At 37.9% G+C, this 19,456-nt stretch overlaps 1 protein-coding gene across 16 annotated transcripts in view; it reads left to right on the top strand.

The window, feature by feature from the left end:
- The window catches only part of GRIA4 (glutamate ionotropic receptor AMPA type subunit 4), a 222,562-nt gene that overhangs the window by 133,828 nt on the left and 69,278 nt on the right, over nt 1–19,456 (top strand). For all 16 annotated transcript variants that reach the window (XR_005845305.2, NM_001113186.2, NM_205214.3 and 13 more), the window contains exons 5-7: nt 14,173–14,226; nt 16,223–16,381; nt 18,212–18,379. Coding sequence is in view for 15 of the 16 variants with exons in the window: in NM_001113186.2 (NP_001106657.2) it covers nt 14,173–14,226; nt 16,223–16,381; nt 18,212–18,379 (381 nt within the window). In the remaining variant the exon portion in view is untranslated. The remainder of the gene's footprint in view (nt 1–14,172; nt 14,227–16,222; nt 16,382–18,211; nt 18,380–19,456) is intronic.

Raw genomic sequence — 19,456 nt, 5'->3', positions numbered from 1 at the left:
CCAGCCTCCTTTCAGGAGGAATGTCCCTGTACAGGCAGCAATGCTGTTGCAGGCAGGCTGAGTGCAGTACACAGGAGACCTGTAGCTTTACTCTTTAGCACGAAGGTCCTGGTCTTCCTAGACCAGCTCACCTGCAAGTAAGCATGAGGTTCTGTGGTTAGTCACTGTCTTGGGACTCCAAAATGAAAGCACTTTGCCTTCAGATATCAAATGCAGTCAGGAACCATCTTAGAGAAAAAAATGTTTACAATCTGACAAAAATGGGAGTGAGGCAAAAAGAATCTGCCCCAATATAGAAAATGAAAAATAAGATCAGTTTTAAAATAATTAGTCTGACTTTTCAGTTTGTATGAGGACTTTAATAGACGGTAGCATATAGGTATGGTGACTTCACAAATGGACTAAAAGTTGGAATGCTTTTCCCTATATACACAAAGGAACTGATTAAGCTTCAGTGAATCTAATTAACTCAACTTTTTTCTGCCTGGTTCTCCTGTAATTGAGAGTCTAAGTTGTGAGTGTACTGTAATACTTTGCTATATACAAGTAAATACTCTTAAGAATGTTTAGGAAAAGTAATTACATCTCAGTAATGAGATGGCACCTCAAACTATTTTGCCCTTAAATTTATGCTAATGAAGGGAGAGAAACTGGCTTGTGGGTTTGCAATTTTAGTCTCAAGTGAATGCCCACGTCTGCATACATTCACACTTCTCATGCCTGTGGACCTCAAGCAGTTAAGACTTGGAGGTGTTTTCATTGTGTCCAGAGAATGAGTGCATGGGGTGCTCTCCTGCCTGTATCTGGTGCCCACTTATCCAACTCCAAGTCTGTCCAACTCCTTCCGCTTTCCTCTCCCAGTCGCCCAGCTGAGAAAAGCAGCCCCTTGCCATTTTCTCAGTTCTTGTGCTACTTTAATCTTACAATTTTCTTTTTTTTTCTTATATTTTTCTTAGTTCATTGTTGTATTTTTTTCGCATTTATTTTCTCCTCTCCACATGCCTTGATTTATGCAGAAACTATATCCACACTCCATATTTCAGGTCTGTCTTCATGGAAAATTTCTCTTCTGGAACACAACAATGAATCTGAAATCCAGACTCCAGAATTTGTGTACAAGCCAGCATGTGCATTTTTCATTATATGATCTTCCTTTCAGATTTTTATGTTTCTGTAGTGAGGCCTATTTTTTTTATATTTTCTAGAAAGGTATGGTAGGATCATTGTTAAATTCAGGAGAAACTTTCAGCCTGCCCTCAAATCCTTATGTCTGATTTACTTGGATTGCCCACAAAAAAGTTTTGAGTTTTCCCTCCTGAGCCTATGTCAAGGCACACCATTATGGTTTTCTCAATAAATCTATGTTCCTCTTCTTTAATCATGCTCCCCTACACGACTACACATTTTCTGGTTGATAGTAGAGATATTTGGTGTTGATAGAAACATTTCACTTGGTTTCTGTATTAGTGCCAATTGGCATGTCTCAGCTAAAAGCATTGTTTAAGCACTGGAAAAAGGCATCACTTTGAGCAAGGTCATAATTGCTTTGATTTGCTGCTTTGATTCATCACTGAGGCAGGCAGTGTCTTCGGCCTATCTGAGTCAGTACATGTCCACCTACTCTCAAATATCTGCCATAACTTAAGTGTGCCAAGATAATTTTAGATCTTTTTTAGATTTTACTGTCTGAATAATGAAAGAACACCCTATCACCTTAATATCATATAACAACTATAATGAGAAATACTTTTGGTAGTCTCTGAGTGAGATTCCTCCTTTATACACTCCTCTAGCATACCTCATCTTCCTGAAATCCCAAGCTATGAAAGACCAAAAACAAACATCAATACCTTAGCCATAAGTTTTTCTTTGCTTACCCATTTCCATTCTACTAACAGCCAATGAAAAAGACTACACAAATGGTAACAAAAATCTCTAGCTTTTCAATCATCTTATTCTTTCTATAGTACAAGCCCCAGACAGAAGGCTTGGTGCTGCCACTGCTGTTCACCCCAGAATTGTGAGTCTCAGAGCCATGCAGGAGCATGGAAAACAATAACATGATAATCTGTTACATGTCAGATTTCTTCAAAACTTCAGAACATGTACTTCCATTTTGGAGAAAGCACATCTACATTTAGCAGTTGCAGAGAACTTTTTATGCTTGTCAGATTTTTTTCTCAGACCTCATAAATTATCTTTCTAAAGCTAATGATTTGTTTCCCCAGTTTACTTACCTGGCCCTTTTTTTTCATTTGTTCTGACCCAGTCAAAATAAAAATATTCCATATTTTTTAATTAAAAAATTGAAATTATGATAGTCTCTATTTGTATTATTAGAAAGGGAGAAAAGGTCCCATTTCCCTATGTGCATGAAATTATAGATAGTTTTTACCATTAGATTTCCAGTTTACCAGGACAAAATAGAAAAAGAAAAAAAGAACTAAATCAAAGATCTGGATAGATAAAATGACATATCCATAGTTTTGTATAATAGATACAGCTTATATATAGCTGAAGACAATTCTAGTGATTCATATTCTTGTGTCAAGGACTGTGATGTCCTTGTTTGTCAACAACTCTTTCTACTGTGAGCCATGATACATTCAGCAAGTGATCTTTAAAGAGCACAGCAAAATTCTTTTTGAATCAAAGGATGAAAATCACTAAGAGAGATGGAAAATTCTCTGCTTATGCATCACTTCTTTTCAAGTTGTGTTTCCAAAGTGCTTCCCTGAAATTAGCACATAGAACTTTCTGTTTAACATGTAACTGATATTTTAAAAACTTTGTAATGTAATGATTTCATATAATCATAGAATCATAGAATCATAGTACGTCCTGGGTTAAAAAGGACCACAATGATCATCAAGTTTCAACCCCCTACCACGGGCAGGGTCACCTATCACTAGACCAGGCTGCTCAGAGCCACATCCAGCCTGGCCTTGAATGCCTCCAGCAATGGGGCATCCACAACCTCCTTGGGTAACCTATTCCAGTGCTTCACAGTCTCTGAGTGAAAAAATTCCTCCTAACATCTAACCTAAACCTTCCCTGTCTCAGTTTAAGACCATTCCCCCTTGTATCATCACTATCCACCCTCATAAACAGCCATTCCCCCTCCTGTTTATGTGCTCCTTTCAAGTATTGGAAGGCCACAATGAGGTCCCCGCAGAGCCTTCTCTTCTCCAAGCTAAACAATCCCAGTTCCCTCAACCTTTCATCATAGGAGAGGTGCTCCAGCCCTCTGATCATGTTAGTGTCCCTCCTCTGAACACATTCCAAGAGCTCCATGTCTTTCCTTGTGCTGGGGGCCCCAGGCCTGGACGCAGTACTCCAGATGAGTCTCCATTTCATACAAATAATGAGACTCCATTTCATACAACTAATTCCACCAATACCAGTGGAAGCAGTACAACAGCTGAAAAGTCCAGGCCTAACTACACATTAACTGCATTGTGAGAATCAGGCTTGTGCATTTCTCTCACATTTCACTAAGAATTTTTCCTTCTTTTCTTGATTATGTCCATTTTATTTTTCATCCCACATTCTATGTTAGTTTTTTGCATTTCTGGCTTTTTCACTGAAAATCAGAAGTCAGATCAGCTTTAGAATAAAAGGTGAATCTATAAAAAATGAGAAAATTGTTACTTCTTTCCTATTATGTATTTACTAAATTTCTATTTGATGTACATACAGAACTCACATTTCAAAATAAATATGCCTACAAAAGAAATCTGTTTTTATTTATTACTGAGAAAGACCAAATTAAGGCAATACTAAATAGCTATTCCAGCTGAATTAAAAAAAAAAAAACAAAACACCAAGTCATAGAATCATAGAATCGTAGAATGGCTTGGGTTGGAAGGGATATCAAGGATCATGAATCGCCAAACCCCCGCCGCAGGCATGGCTGCCAACCTCCACATTTAATTCTAGACCAGACTGCCCAGGGCCCCATCCAAGCTGTCCTCGAACACCTCCAGGGACGGGGTATCCACAACCTCTCTGGGCAGCCTATTCCCGCACCTCACCACTCTCATAGTAGAGAACTTCCCCCTGATACCCAGCCTAAATCTTCCTTCCTTCAACTTAAAACCATTTCCCCTTGTCCTGCTTTTATCACTCCTTTCAAAGAGTTGACTCCCCTCCTGCTTATGGGCTCTCTTTAGGTATTGGAATGCTGCAATGAGGTCACCCTGCAGCTTTTTCTTCTCCAGGCTGAGCAAGCCCAGCTACAAGTCAGGCTTAGTTGTTTGTTTAATGTTTATTCTTATATTATTTTATTCTGATCAGTATTTATTAATTGTTTGACTTCTATCTTTGCAATCCCAAAATAGGAGAATGAAGCCGTGGTTAGAGTTATTAGAACAGCAAGAAGTAAAGACTGATACCCCTTTGGGTTTTGTGGGTTTTGTTTTACTCTTCGTCTAGCACTGGCAACCAGTACCATAAAAATCTTTCTCCCACATACGTACCAAACAAGCAAGAAATAGCATTTTCTATAGATAACCAGGAAATGTTCACAAATTGACCAACCAGGTAGTGCCCATGTGCTGGCTGGTGAACTGTCAGGCAGGAGGCTGAGTTCCTGGGTTTGTCTTATCCCTTTGGTGGCAAAATCAGATAGGTCTCTGTGAGTATTAATAAGCACAATACAGACTAAGTGTCTTAGATGTCTTAGATGATGTCTTAGAGACATGATCTTCCTTTCAAATATAGCTGACACTGTGTCCAGTGTGTTAAAAGGTATTTTCCTGGAAAACTGATAGAAAGGCACACAAACAGATCAGTAGTGGAAAAATAATTTCTGGAAAAAGAACTATGGATACATAGTAAAAGGCACACATTTAAGAAGATGTCCTGTCACACTTTAAGATGTACTTCTATTTAGTTAGCAGGATTAATGTACCATCAGCAAATACATATCATAGATTTCTTTTGCTATTTCTTCATTTGCTAACTTTCAAGCTAGAGTGAAATGTAATACAGTGATGAACTTGTGAACAGACTTGGAGAACAACAGAAAATCATTTTGAAGATTTCTGTGAAAATGTATTATTTGTTCAACCATGGTATTTGTTCTTTTTACTTTCTCCAGACACTAATATGTATTACTGGAGACACATACTGTCATTTGGTCAGCCATAGCTGATCGCACTGCTATAACTTACAGTTTGTATAGTGTTCAAAAATGTGCCTACATGTACAATGAGGTCAATGCTCCAAATACATTTTACAATTAAGTTGAAGATTGTAAGAATTATTTAGATGGCAGTGGATAATTTGTTAACTGTAACTACTTCAGCCTACTTCCATTGTTTTTTGTTGTTAATCAAATTTAAAAAGAAAAAAACCTACAAATATTCTAAATCATATGATGAAACAACCAAAACCATGAACACTGAAGTTGAAATTTAACAGTTATGGTCCCCTATTTATTTTTCTGGTAGATGTCTTGCTGGCAGCACATATGAAACACCACAGAGCAAATAAGTTACCAGGAGGAAGATTGGAGTCTCACAGCTGAGTTTTATTTTTAGGCAGATTTAGATCTGTTTGTGAAATTTAGGCTGTGAAATACTGATGCAAACAGACCTATTCTACAAACAGTCATAGAACAGCAGAATGGGTTGGAGCAGACCTCTGAAGGTCGTCTGGACCAAACCCTTCTCAAGGGGGCAAGCTTAGATTAATTACTCAGGCCCGCTGTCAAATTTTGAACACAGCCAGGGATGAAGATCTTGCAGCCTGTCTATGCCTGGTTCCGTTATTTGACTTCCTGGTAGTAAAAAATAAAATAATAAAAACCTAATATCTAGTAAAATTTCCTGTAATGCTTCTTATCCTGTTGTTAGGCACCTTCACAATGAGTCAGGTACCCTCTTCCCTACACCACTCCATCAGGTATTAATGCATGTTAATAAGAGTCCCCTGAGACTTCTTATTCCCAGGCTGAACAGTCCCAGCTCTCTTAGCCTCTCCTCTTCCATCAGGTCCTCCAAGACTTCAGACTCCTCCTTGCCAGACTCTCCAGTTTGTCAGTGTCTCTTGCACTGGGGAGCCCAGCACTGGGCACAGCATTCCAAACATGTCTCACTGGGGCTGAGCAGAAGGGAAGGATCATCTCTCTCAATACAGCCCAAGAGGCTGATAGTTTTCTTTGTTGTAATGATACGACTGGCTCATAAAGACCTATAACAGAATTATAAAATGGCTTGGTTAGAAGGAACCTTCAAACCCATCCAATTTCAACCACCCTGCTGTGGTCAGGGCTGCCACCCAGCAAACTGGGCTGCCCAAGGCCTCATCTAACCTCGCCTTGAATGCCTCCAAGTGTGGGGCATCCACAGCTTCTCTGGGCACCGTGTACCAGTGCCTCTCCACACTCACAGGGAAAGAATTTCCCTGTAACATCTAACCCTTTCTTCTAAATCTCCTTTCTTCTAAATGATTTCCCTGTCCTTCCTGTTCTGCTCTCATTACACAGTCAGGAGAAGGGTCTGGACAAAAAATAGGGCACAGATCAACACAGATGACCTCATTTAGTATTTGTTCCTCTGTTTGCACAGGGATAAAGATACCTTTTGGGTAGGTGAACTATGTATCACCATTGAATCTTGCAAACCTATATTGTGCTTGCATCATCAAGAGCTAGAAGGAATACCAGAGTAATCAGATGAACCTTTGTGCTACTGTAAGTAACTATATCTAAAACATTCTTCACTAAGACGGCACCTGTTTCTCCAGAATTTTGGTTCCTCATTTCCTGCTGCTGAAAGCCCTGCTGCAGTCTCTGTAATTTCTCATAGTTTTCTTGGGTAGATTTTAACTAGGAATTGAATTTAACCATGTCTTCATGATGACCTTCATGAAAAGCATGGCCAAGTAAAGGCAAAAGAACATGCTAAGTATGAGTGCATTTGCTTAGCACTTCTGTGCCTACTCCTTTCCAAAAGAGCACGTTGTTATTACTAATTTGCATATTCCCTGAGCTTCTGTGTCTGTACATACATGCATGAACAACGAAAAAATGCACATAACTGTGTACAGAACTTGATTCAGAACAAAAAAAAAAAAAAAAAAAAATCCTTTCTGGAAGAACAGCAATGAATTTCCTTTCCTTTCTTCTGTCGATGGCAGCTCCATCCTCTCCCACCATCTCCATCTCACAAAGTTCAAACCTCAGCACTCTTTGTGTTAAAAGTCTTCCAGGGTGTCTGCTGCAAGCAGCAGCATCTGAATTCTGCATTGTGATTCAGTTTTGCTGTCAGAGATACTCAGCCTGGCTCCAGCACTGCCCGAGAGACTGATCCCAGTCTTTTTCTCCTTTCCAGCCCTCCCACATAAGAGCTAAATGGGATATTTCCCAGTAGATTTCTCAGCTCTGTCAGCACTCTGTATCAGCAAGATGAAGTGTCTCTGTTCGTCCAGGGCTGTATTCACCTTTAAACACAGAGGTGAAAACTGCTGTGCAGCATCTGGCACATATTTAATGCTTCCGTGTACACAGCTGAATTTATACATAAACATAAAAAGAACATTCATTGTATTTTGTAATACTAAAAATTAAACAGAGGTGTAAAGTTGTCACATAGCAAAGCACTAGTATTGTTAATCTTTTAAAAATTACAACACAATAAACTCTAATTAATAGCATGTAACAATATGTATTATCAAGCATGGCAGGGAAGTAGCTGCATGGGGCCTTGGACTCTGTTCGTAACTGTCTGAGTAACTGTGTTTTTCAATGTATTGTTTTCCATCTCTGATCCTCAGCTTCCCCAGCCTTAAAGAAAGAGTCTTGAGATATGCAGCCCAAAAGTACCGTGTTAGCGTTAGCACTCCAAACCAAATCTGTCTGATGGGTAAGATGGAGCAGACTGCCATTGGAACGATTGATTATTATTGTTACTGGCAAAATGAAAGTAAATGAATGCATAAGCAGTGAAAAATACAGAAACTGACATTCCACTCCTTCTTGTTCTTTTTTGCCACTGGCATGCTAAACCTGAAAAAGCAATGTTTGATTGCTGAAGCTTTCTAAATTGATAAAGCTGTAATTTTTGCTGTTTTAAAAAATATGTAGCTTCTTAGCTTAATTTTCAGTGTGTCTGCTAACTGAAGATGGCAACTGACATTTTTACAAGTGATATCTAGACCAATTAGTTGAGATTAATAAATTGAAGCAGAATACTCACGGAGAAGCTGAAATTAACCAGATACATGAATTCAGCAGAACATGAGCTCAATCAGTCCTCTACAATCTCCTCTGATTGAAGTATACAAGCATAGAGGATCACTACCTCAACACACAGAAGTGTTTGTCAAGAGATTTTCTTTTTTTTTTACATCTAGTTGCACAATGAGGATTTCTTTATCCCTTGAGTTGAAAGTGCCATGAACTTGCCTAGTCTCTCCTTGTCTCCACATTTCCTGTTCATCCTTCTGATGTAGATGAACAAAATGTAGGTTTAGTTCTTCTCACAGAGGAACACAGAAGCAGATCATCAGCCAAAGAATTTAGTGCATGCAGAGCACACTAATTTGGGCCAGAAGCAGCATCATTGGACTTAGGATGCTTCAGGGCCATAGTAGCAGCACACCGTGTATCTTTTCTTCATCCAAAAGATTTGGAGAGATCCATAATGTGCCTTTTCCTCATCACTTCTGTCCCTCTGTATTTGTTTGCTTTTCCCCTAGAGGTTTATGGAGTTGCTTCTAACACTGATGTCAATGTAACCTGATAGCTCTGTGAGGCAGCCAGCTGCCAGCGCTGCTACCAGCGTCTTCCTCATGCTGCAGTCAGCAGGGGCTCCCTGCCTAGGTTCATTTTCTATAGAGCAGCTGGGATTTTACACACAGTAATAGACCCACACTACAAAGTAATACAAATACATTTTGTCACTGTACCGCAAACTGATGAGGTTTGGACCCAAGAAATAGCTCATTTCATGAACAAACAAATAGGCAGTAGAAGACAAAGGATGAATACATATGGTTTGTGATATTAATAAAGTGACCTTCTCACACTCTTCCTGCCTCTCCCTCGCTGCCCATCCCCCTCTGTGTCACCGGTGTTCAGCCACCCAGCCAGCTCTGCACCCACTGCACAATGCAGGAAGAAACACGTAGACTGTAGAGAGACACTGCTGCTTTGTTCATCGTCTTCTTGTACACCCTACCCTCTGTGGTGGATTTTAGGCTTTTAACTGTCCACCATCTCCCCAGCTATAGTGCCCTTTTGAGAGCAATAGCCTTTAAAATTAAGCATGTTTTTCAATGGCATTTTTACAGCTTTGTAAAAGATTTATCCTTGCATCAGATACTGTATAAAATCCCATTTCAGTTTTGGTTTATATTATCACTGTTTCTGCTATACTATCTCAGGTCAAGTCTCAATCTTCCACCTTTAACAAGTCCCTAGACTTTTTATATTGTGTTAGACAGACTTCATTTTATTACATGTATTCTGTTTTTAAGAAAGTGGATTGTGAGACAATTCCAGAGAGAAGAACCTTTTTTAAAGTCCCACTGGTAATGAACAGCTATCACCCTTTGAAGAGATTTAACTGAAAAGAAATTCTTTCCACACTACCTTTAGTGACCTTCATCTGTTGGAAAACATAATGAGAGAGATTTCATGCTATGGAAGTTAAGCATTCTTTTAAAATGAGTTATATGCAATATCCATTTCTGTGGCAGTGAAGGGCAGAGACTAACTTGCGGCCTGATTCTCTGCTCAGGCACTGATGTAAGTCTGTAAATGGCTTTATCAAAGTTTGTGAACATACCAGTCCTGAGGGGAATAAAAACAACAAATAAGAGAGAGAGAGAATAAAAGCAGACACTTAGACCTCTTATTCTTTTTGATAATGGAATAGTTCCTGAGTTTCCTAAACCAGGCTATTGTTCAGCTAAAAATAAAGAACAGTGTTGCCTGGTAAAGTCAGAAAGTTCCAAGTTGTGTATAAAGCCTAAGTTTCATTCAGATGTCCCTGGCTCTGCTTTTACCGCACTTTAAAGTCAACAGTATAATTCTAGCTACTGTAATTATCTCTTGACATTACTGACATCAGAATAAGATAAGATGAGAATAATAAGAATAATAGCAGGACAAGGGGAAATGGTTTTCAATTGATGGAGGGAAGATTCAGGTTGGATATCAGGAGAAAGTTCTTAACTGTGAGAGTGGTGAGCTGCTGGAACAGGCTGCCCAGAGAGGTTGTGGGCACCATCCCTGGAGGTGTTCAAGGCCAGGTTAGATGGGTCCTTGAACAGCCTGGTCTAGTATTAAATGTGGAGGTTGGCAGCCCTGCCTGCAGCAGGAGGATTGGAGCTTGATGATCCTTGAGGTCCCTTCCAACCCAAGCCATTCTATGATTCTATGATTCTATGATAAGAAATGCTAGGTCAACAAGAAAAAGTTCTAACAGTAGACCGTTCTTACACACAAATGCATTTAACAATGTGAGTGATTTTTAATAGAGGATAATACTGTTTTATTTTTCTAAGTACATCTTTTTGTGGGCTTAAAGATGCACATATAAAATGATAATTGAAAAAAAAAAAGTTGAGTTAAATTCTTATATGGCACTGATGGTTGATGTCCTTAGTATCTAATTTTGTTTGATTCTCTGTTGCCACATTTACTGAAACAAAATACTCACTAATAGTGTTAATACTTCAACTTTTTTTCTCTTTCATATTAACAATAATTTGGGGAGTAAGCTGTGGCTCCTTATTCGTCCTTCTTCAGAAGTGTTGCTTATTTAATAATTTCTTCAGGTGTACATACAGGTTTAAAAGAGCTCACTGAATTACAGCATGCACATATCCCAAAGCCAGCACAGCACCCTGCTTTCCCCTGCTCTCATCCTTCCCCACAGAAGTCATAAGTCAGTTCACCCTGCCCAACACTTTCTTCCCAAAATCTCCCTGGAGGAAGCTGAGGTCACCTTGAACTCTCAACACAACGAAAAACAGGTGTAATATCTCTGTGTGTGCTGTTAAGGAGAAGCCAGACTGGGAGAATAGAGCAACAGTATTAAAAGATTGAAGCGAAGAGGTAGTATATGAGGGGCAGGAATGGATCTGGCTGCTGTTGCTCTGATTGCAGCACCAGTTTGTTTTTCAACCAAAGGATCCTGAGCATGTACACAGGGTCCTCCCTTATGTGCCATACCAACAGTTTTTTTGTGTGTAGTTATTATATGACTGGTAAAGCTCATCACTGGTTCCAATCTCTCCCATGCTCTGTGCCAATCTGGGTACAGGCTGTACCAGGTGTCCCCAGACTTAGAGAATTTCTATAGCAAAGGATTTCTGAAAGATACCTCATCTACCAAAATCTCAGTCCTCTTTTTCATAGTAGGTGTCTTTTTTTTTTTTTTTTTTTTTTTTTTTTTACCTTACTCCTTGGCTCTACCATAAGAAAAAAAATATTCTTTCCTGACTCACTAGCACTCATGTCTTTACTGTGTAGTGCATAGCTATAACTACTATTATGTGTACAGAATGGTTGAAGTCTCATCTCTGTTAAAGACTCCAGTCACTGATATCAGTTAAAGGATAAAGAAGGAAAATGTTTGAGTCTGTGGAGCTCTTTTAGAAGTTCCTCTCTTGTTAGAAATTTATCCTAGTGCAGAATTACAACATAAAGAGGGGTGGTTTGTCGGGTAGTAAGGATTCCTATCGTATTTCATAGGTCATAAGCTGTACCTTTAAGTATTCAAGAGATAAAGGTGGAAGGTATTTTCACTAAACAGGCATTTTTTTCCTAAATCATGAGTGATAAAAATCAGAATTGTGTTTAATCTTGGTTGAAAATGGAAGCATATAGCACCATTTCTTTTCTCTGTCTGTGTGATCAACATTCTTACGGTGAAATTCATCCCAGTTAACACTAGGGATATAAAATGTAGGTGCCTACATCAGATCTAATCATCATCAACTCTTCTTGTAGTCAGCAGAGAAAAATAAGCACTTTCTGGGCACAAGCTGTCTAATTAATTTTAGACGTGTACTTTAGAATAAGATGAATCATTTCCTCAGAGTGCCTGTTCTTTCTACCGACTTAAAAGGAAGCACAGACAACTAGATGATATGTAGATGTGTACCTTTATTACCTACCTTTAGAGACAAGCTTTGAGAGAATATGCTTACAAAAATCTTTTCTTTTTTTCATAAATGTTCTATATTTTTCACATTAAATCTGGGAATTCTGCAGTCATTTCTACATGCATTTGCTAGGAAAAAGAATAGAGGCAAATCCATTTAATCATTTGCAATATTTACTCATTTTGATTATGTGAAAAGCTACAGAAATGTAGCTGATATACCTCAACAGATGCAGGTTTATCTTGTGCTTGTTTAATTTGACCGATATGTTGCAATGAATATCATAATTTGTGTTACAAAACCACACCAAGGAACAAATCACTAAGGGTGTGAACTACCGAAACTGTATCAGGTCCCAGGAACTCAAAGGGAGTTGCAGTGATTTCCCAAGCTCAGGATCTGGCCCATAGTTATCCTGTCACATTCATTTTAAATCATGTCTTCTTATACTGAAACTGTAATGCTGTATATGTTCAAATTGTGGGGTTTTAATCTCTATCATTTTCCCTCTAGTAGGGAGGCAAACATATTGTCATTACCACAGACTATGGAGGGAGTATGTATGTATAAGAATTACTGATGTTGGGGATCCCATTTTCATTGAAACATTCGAGTCTCTCCTTGTACTACCAAGGATGCGAATTCATTGCATACAATGGCAAATATATATATTTAATCACTGATATTAATTTTAAAAGATATTTAATTAATGATATTAATAACTGGAAACAAATTACATATTCACTTTATTACTTTAAAATAATGAAATTAATTATTATCAATCTGCAGCACATGGAAAACATTTACCTGTATCTTATTTATTCATTTGAAAGGAAGATAAATATGTATAGTGAGGATGAGTGCTTGAGGAGAAAAAAACATGATTTTATGATTCTGTGAGTGGTCATGGTGGTGATAGGTTGACGGTTGGACTTGATCTTAGACATCTTTTCCAACTTCTATAATACTGTGATTCTGTGATATATTTGACTACAAACAGACTTTCTTAAAATGAATGGTAAACCATTGAATATAATTGAAAATAAGAGTTAAAGGGCTCTTTGCTGGCATTAAACATGAGCGGCGTGGTATCACAGTTATTACTACGATTTTATTTAGTAAAAACACTTCTAAAGTGTAACCAATCTATTAGCGCCATTTTCTACTGAGAAGATTTTCACGCCTCATTTTTGGTTTTCAGCACATTAAATAGGCATGCTGTCATAGAAATGACAGTAATATTGGTACAAGGCATGGGTTGACATGGGTTGACATTGACTTTGGTACAAGGCATGGGTTTTGTCTAATCCCTGTTGTTGAGCTTGCCATATCAAGACCATACCACATCAGCAGTGTTCCCCCTCTGCATCACTTGATGTTAGATGTTGGCTATAGGCTCAAACATGTATGACTTCTCCTTGGGACCAAGTGCTGTGCTGTCCGTCTTGCCTCCTGCATCACCAGAAGTCCATCACATCTGAAGACAAGGGGCTTTCACAGCAGCAAGCATAGCTGCCTCTTCTTGCTCTGTCCTTGGTCATTCCCATTCCCGAATCTTCATTTTATTACTGAGAAGTGAATAACGCTTAGAGTACTTGACCACCTCAAGGGCAAACAGCTTTGATCCCAAGAGTTGAAAACCCAGTTTGATTCATAAATGCTGCACTCTTTTGAAATGAAAAGGTACATTAGCAGGTAGGCTTTCTAGCTAATGTGTGACCTCCTGCTTCTGAATTTGTGTCCCTCAGGTAATTGCTGTACTTGATGAAATAGTGTACTACACTAACACTTTCAATCATATGGAAGGCACTCAGATTACCAGTTCATTACTTTTCCCACTTTAATTTTAACTTTTTTTCCCATGATTAAACACTTGGAAAGTTATAGCTACTTTATTGGAGTAAGATCGTCAATGTTATATTGCTAAGGTTAAATGCTGCAGAATTTATATCTATATAAAACTGTGAAAACCCTGTATGACAGGTTTTTTTTCTTTTTTTTTTCTTTTTTCTTTTTTTTTTTTTTTTTCCATTCTTATTTCTCTCTCTGTAGATTGTAAGCGTGGGAAAGCATGTTAAAGGATACCATTACATTGTTGCCAACCTGGTAAGATCCTTTTCTAGAATTATACCCCTACTTGGTAAGTGAATACTCAGTTTTGCTTTGGAGTTTCAGAACTTCATCTGCCTTTTGTTATTAATATGTGGTTGCATGTAATACATTCTTTAGAGCATGTAAAAGAGCTTGGTTCTGTTGTTCTGCCATCTATACAAGAAAGGAAGATAAAATGTTATCCTCTTAAATCTTATCAAAATCAATGTAGTACTGGACTGCTATGTTTTCCTGTGGCTGAATTAGATGCCTTTACAGAACTACACTATCAATGTTGACTCATCTTTTTAATATTAATAGCATAACAGTTATTGGAGTAACTTTCCTACATTTTATGGGAAAAACTCATTTTGTGGTAAGAGCAGCTACTCCCTGTCACATCACTAATTCAGTACTTTCACTCTAAGTCTAAACAGCACTTTCACATGAATGATGTTTAGCAGGCAAATGAAGAGCAAATGTGATATTTTGTTATTAAAATAACTCGTTTTTCAAGTTGAAATACCTTCCTGGTCAAGCACAGTGAATGTAGGGCAGAATCTAATGTGTACTTCCATTTGTTTTCTTTTTATTCTTCCCTCAAGGAATTTTAGTTGACATGAAATATGTTACTGTGCTTTGGTATACTGGTACCTTAAGATCACTTCAGATTATTTTTAAGACCTCAGGCTTTTGAAATGAGAGAAGTCTACCCTTTTAGGGTGCTACAAATTAGATTTTAGTCATACCAAATTTATAATTTCCCAAGTAACCTTTCTCATGCAAAGTGGTTGCTGTAAACAGTAGGATATACAGTGGAGATACTCAGAACTTCAGCATGAGTGCATGTTCCTATCTATCGACTGTTCAGTAACGTGAGTAATATGATTTCCTGGTGTGTCACTTCTCATATTCACTTTTAGTCCCCTTTAGGAAATGAATCAAATCTCTGTGTTGAACACTGTTGTGGAGTTTTTTTTTGTTTTGTTTTGTTCTGTTTTTCTGTTTTAATGTGGAGCATTGGGTTAGTGGCCGACAATTTTTTTTTCTTTTTTCTGAAATCTTTCTTTAAGTTACATTATAATAGACTTCATTTTCTACTGTTAAATGCCAATCAGAGGAATTGAAGAATGTAAAAATTAAAAAAATAAAAATAAAAATCTGAGATACCATAAAATGTAGCAGCAAAAAGATAAAGGCTTTTTCTCCTACTTTAACAGTTTGCATTAAGCAGTCTCTTGAAGTTTAGTTGCATTTCTAAAGGCAAATTTTACTAAAAGATTTGTTTGTGTGCCTTTGAGACAAATGAGCCTTAAAACCAGTAAGTCAGGAAGTATATGCACTTTATATTTTTTGTTCCATGTTGGGGGACACTATAGATTTTAGATAGATTTAGATTTGACAGCTATCACCATGTTTCACAAAAGGTTGATTCTGATACTGTGTTTTCCTATTTTCCTTGTACTAACAGTGAGACACTCATGTGCTGTCTCTGCATTCTAATGCCCACTATATTCTTTCATAACTTGTGTTACTCAGATAACTTCAGCCTAAACAGTGAGTCCTGGAATAAATATATTTATACAGTAATGCTGTTCACTTTGTAAACACAAAAAGAAGCAGGGATGTAATGGACCAAGCATGAGTACAGTTCTCATTAAAATCTACCAACTTCAGTGGAAATTGATTTAATATTCTGCAGGCACTTTTCATCTGATTCTCCAAATGCACTCCTTCTAGAACTAAACTGACTGCCATTCCCAGCAGTGTGTTACTGAGCTGTTGAGACCACTCTAGCAATAATGTGAGAATTTTGTTTTCTGGTTTTGTGTCATTCTTTATAACACAAATGGAAACTATGAACAGAGGTTCAATATTATTTTCTGGTTTTAAGTCTTAGCTGCTAATGAACACCTGCTGTTGCCCTTCTTTATGTTGCCTTACTGACCTAGAACAGACTGGACTCTCAGTGATGTATAAGGGCAAACAAAATCTTAAATTGATTTTCTAGGGATTCAAAGATATTTCTCTGGAGAGGTTTATGCATGGAGGAGCTAATGTGACGGGATTTCAGCTAGTAGATTTCAGTACCCCAATGGTAACTAAGTTGATGCAGCGCTGGAAGAAGCTGGACCAGAGAGAATACCCGGGATCCGAGACCCCACCAAAGGTATTGATGAATATGAAGCACTACCACAGATATCACTCAGGTGTTTCAATTTCTGATTAACACTGATAAATAAATGAGTAAAGACCTTAATATTTAGACAGAAGATAAGGCAGTTTTTTGTACTATTGCTGACAACTAATTATTTCTTGTCCTTGTGATTGTATGGTAGAAACACAGGCTGCAACACATTTCACAGATGTACTTTAATGTTTTTTGTCAGTTAGTCTACAAATCACCTCTTTACTGACAGGAACTAAAGGTCAAACACTTAACTGACAACTTAATTTCAACCTATTTTACATGAATTAATCTAATTATCTAGATTCACTTAGAGTGCAGAGCTTTCCTGACAGCTGAATTCTTCTGTATATGAGATATAACCACAGTTGTAAATTTAGTACCTTTAAATTTTCATCTGGAATTTCCGTTGGAATTATTTCTGTCTCAAAACCTGGTGTAATAAGCATTTTCAGGCACAATCTTGCAGTGCAATTACATCCCAGTGTTCCTCTATCCTAGTCCTTCACAGATGGATAACAAAATATTTCTGTCACCTATAATTTTCTTGTCAGGCAAATCAAAGCATAGTTATAAATATGAATTCATCAAAACAGCTCTGATTTATATATGTACGAATACATGTCAGACCCAATTGTGGCTCTTCTGCGCTGTGCAAAGATATGCAATCAACCATTCTGTGGCTGGAAGAGCAATGAGTTGGCAAAGCCTATAGAAAGCATCAAGATGGGTAATACAAAGGATATGTACACCATTTGCTGAATATTCAAGAAGTTTGTTTTATGGAGGGGAAAAAAACACAAGGATGCTGTGGTCTATGGAGTGTAGAGATCTACAGTACTGTCGAGTGGAACGATATAGCCCACAGGACTCCTTTCCAGTGAATGGAACTGTGATGCCTCCTTCTAAGAAGTCAACCTGATTAAAAGTATCATACATAATTTACCTATGGTTAACCAAAATTCAAGATTATAAAACCAAACATGTCCCAACAGGCTTATAATATGCAAGACAAAGGACAGGAAGGAAATTAGCCTTCAACAACTGACATTTTGGCATCTAAAGGGAATTTCAATATCAGCCCTGGGTTTACGGCCCACTTCTCCTGATGCAGGAAATTCATCGGAGGACCACAGTGCAAAAATGCCTCTTTGTTTACATGCTCCTAGTTAAAATGTGCGGAAGACATACTCTATACGTTTAATTTAACATGTTCTCAATCTAAAATAGTTATAATAGTTTAGAAACACAGACTGCCTTTGATGACCTGCCAAGCCCCCTTTATTCTTCATTACTGTTCAGTACTGTGTTTTATTCACAGGGCTGACACAGGTTTTCCAATAGGAAGAACATACTCTTGATCATTCTAAACAAATCCAGGAACTTGGATTTCTGCTCATTTATTCTTTCTTATTATCTTTTTTAGTTACTATTTCTTTTATTCTTTTTTTTCTGTTTAAGTAACTTGGATGGGTGGGTGGATGCATGAAACAATTCCCCAGAGGGTAAGACAACTATTTAAAAAAATTGAGAAATTAGTATCTTCAATTTAATTTGTTTCTTCTGATAATTCTTCAGAGGCAGATTTTTCTGCCCTTGTGAAATATAGTCCAAAAGCTGAAACTAGTGGAATGTACTCTTCTCAGTCCTGCATTCATCCCTTAGGCAAAACTGCTTTTGATTTTGAGGAGAGTTTTTTCTTAATGAAAGTGTAGAAACTGCTGTGTAATGCATCAAGATAGAAAGAAGCAAGACAGCTGATTTTTGCAATGTGTACCAACTCTAAGGCATTGTGTTTGTCCATCCATTTAGTATACATCTGCATTAACATATGATGGAGTGCTTGTGATGGCTGAAACTTTCCGCAATCTTAGAAGGCAAAAAATAGATATTTCAAGAAGAGGAAATGCTGGTGATTGTCTTGCTAATCCTGCTGCTCCATGGGGTCAAGGAATTGATATGGAGAGGACATTGAAACAGGTAAGGGAGGACTTTATTCTGGTGATCTTTGTGAATATTAGTTACAAACTGTACACTACATGATTTGGCAGACACTATATTCAAGGGTACTGATGGGAGAGGGGAAATTTATTTGTCAATTGCCAGTTGGAATCAGCTGTTTTGGTTTAGAATTTGGAATGAATGCAGAAGGGAATTACAGCTATAGAGAACTTCTAGTAGTTCTAGTCTTACTAGATAGTTGGGACTTGTGTTACTGAGATGTTGAGCTCATCTGTTGCACTTTGCATATAACCTGGCTGTGCAGATACTGTCATTTAAGGAAACAGATTTTTCTATCAAATATAGCCCTTCAAATATTCTTCTGTCATCTTGAATAAATGCAGATTTCTTCCAGGGAAATCACATAGGTAGTATTCTTTTTTTATCTTTAAAAAGATATAACCCAGAGCCATTGTTCACTGATGTCAGGATTTTGAATTCCTGATGAATATGGATGCCTAGAAAGTTCCAGATCTCTGTCAAGATGATTTAGCCTTTGCTTTGGATGGGACAGTAAGAAAAATAAAAATCTTGCAGTTGAATTTAAATCATTGTAAATGAGCAGGCTCTGCTCATGTGAAGATGCTGAGAAGTGACTGCTGACAGAGCTGGCAGCTCTATGCCTGGAAGCCTGTGTTTCAATCCTGGAGAAATATCAGCACAGATATAAATGGTCAAAGGGAAAGAGTAAGTGGTTTAAATCCACATTCTGACTGTTAGGAGGAGAAATAAAGCATTTTATCTGCTTTGCATAGTCTCTGCAGATGCACAGATCTGTAATAATTGTGAGAAACATGAAATCAGGCTTCTGTGTTAGTTTGAACAGCTTGAGCCTCAAAGTCTGGCCAAAAATGCTTGCATGACTGGATCCTGACACAATTAGAGCCAGCAGCAATATGGACGTGATTTCTTTGGAATGAGGTCCACAGTCTGGGTATACTCCAGTAAAGCAGTACAGAGCTGTAAGAAAAAAACGTTTTGGTTTCAGCTCTGAGACAGGTGGTAGAAAACTGCCCCAGCCAGCCTTGTAGCTTTACGTCTGTCCTTCTTCACTGT

Source organism: Gallus gallus, chromosome 1, assembly GCF_016699485.2.
Source record: "Gallus gallus isolate bGalGal1 chromosome 1, bGalGal1.mat.broiler.GRCg7b, whole genome shotgun sequence".
Taxonomy (NCBI): domain Eukaryota; kingdom Metazoa; phylum Chordata; class Aves; order Galliformes; family Phasianidae; genus Gallus; species Gallus gallus.
This window is presented reverse-complemented; position numbering and strand designations above follow the sequence as displayed.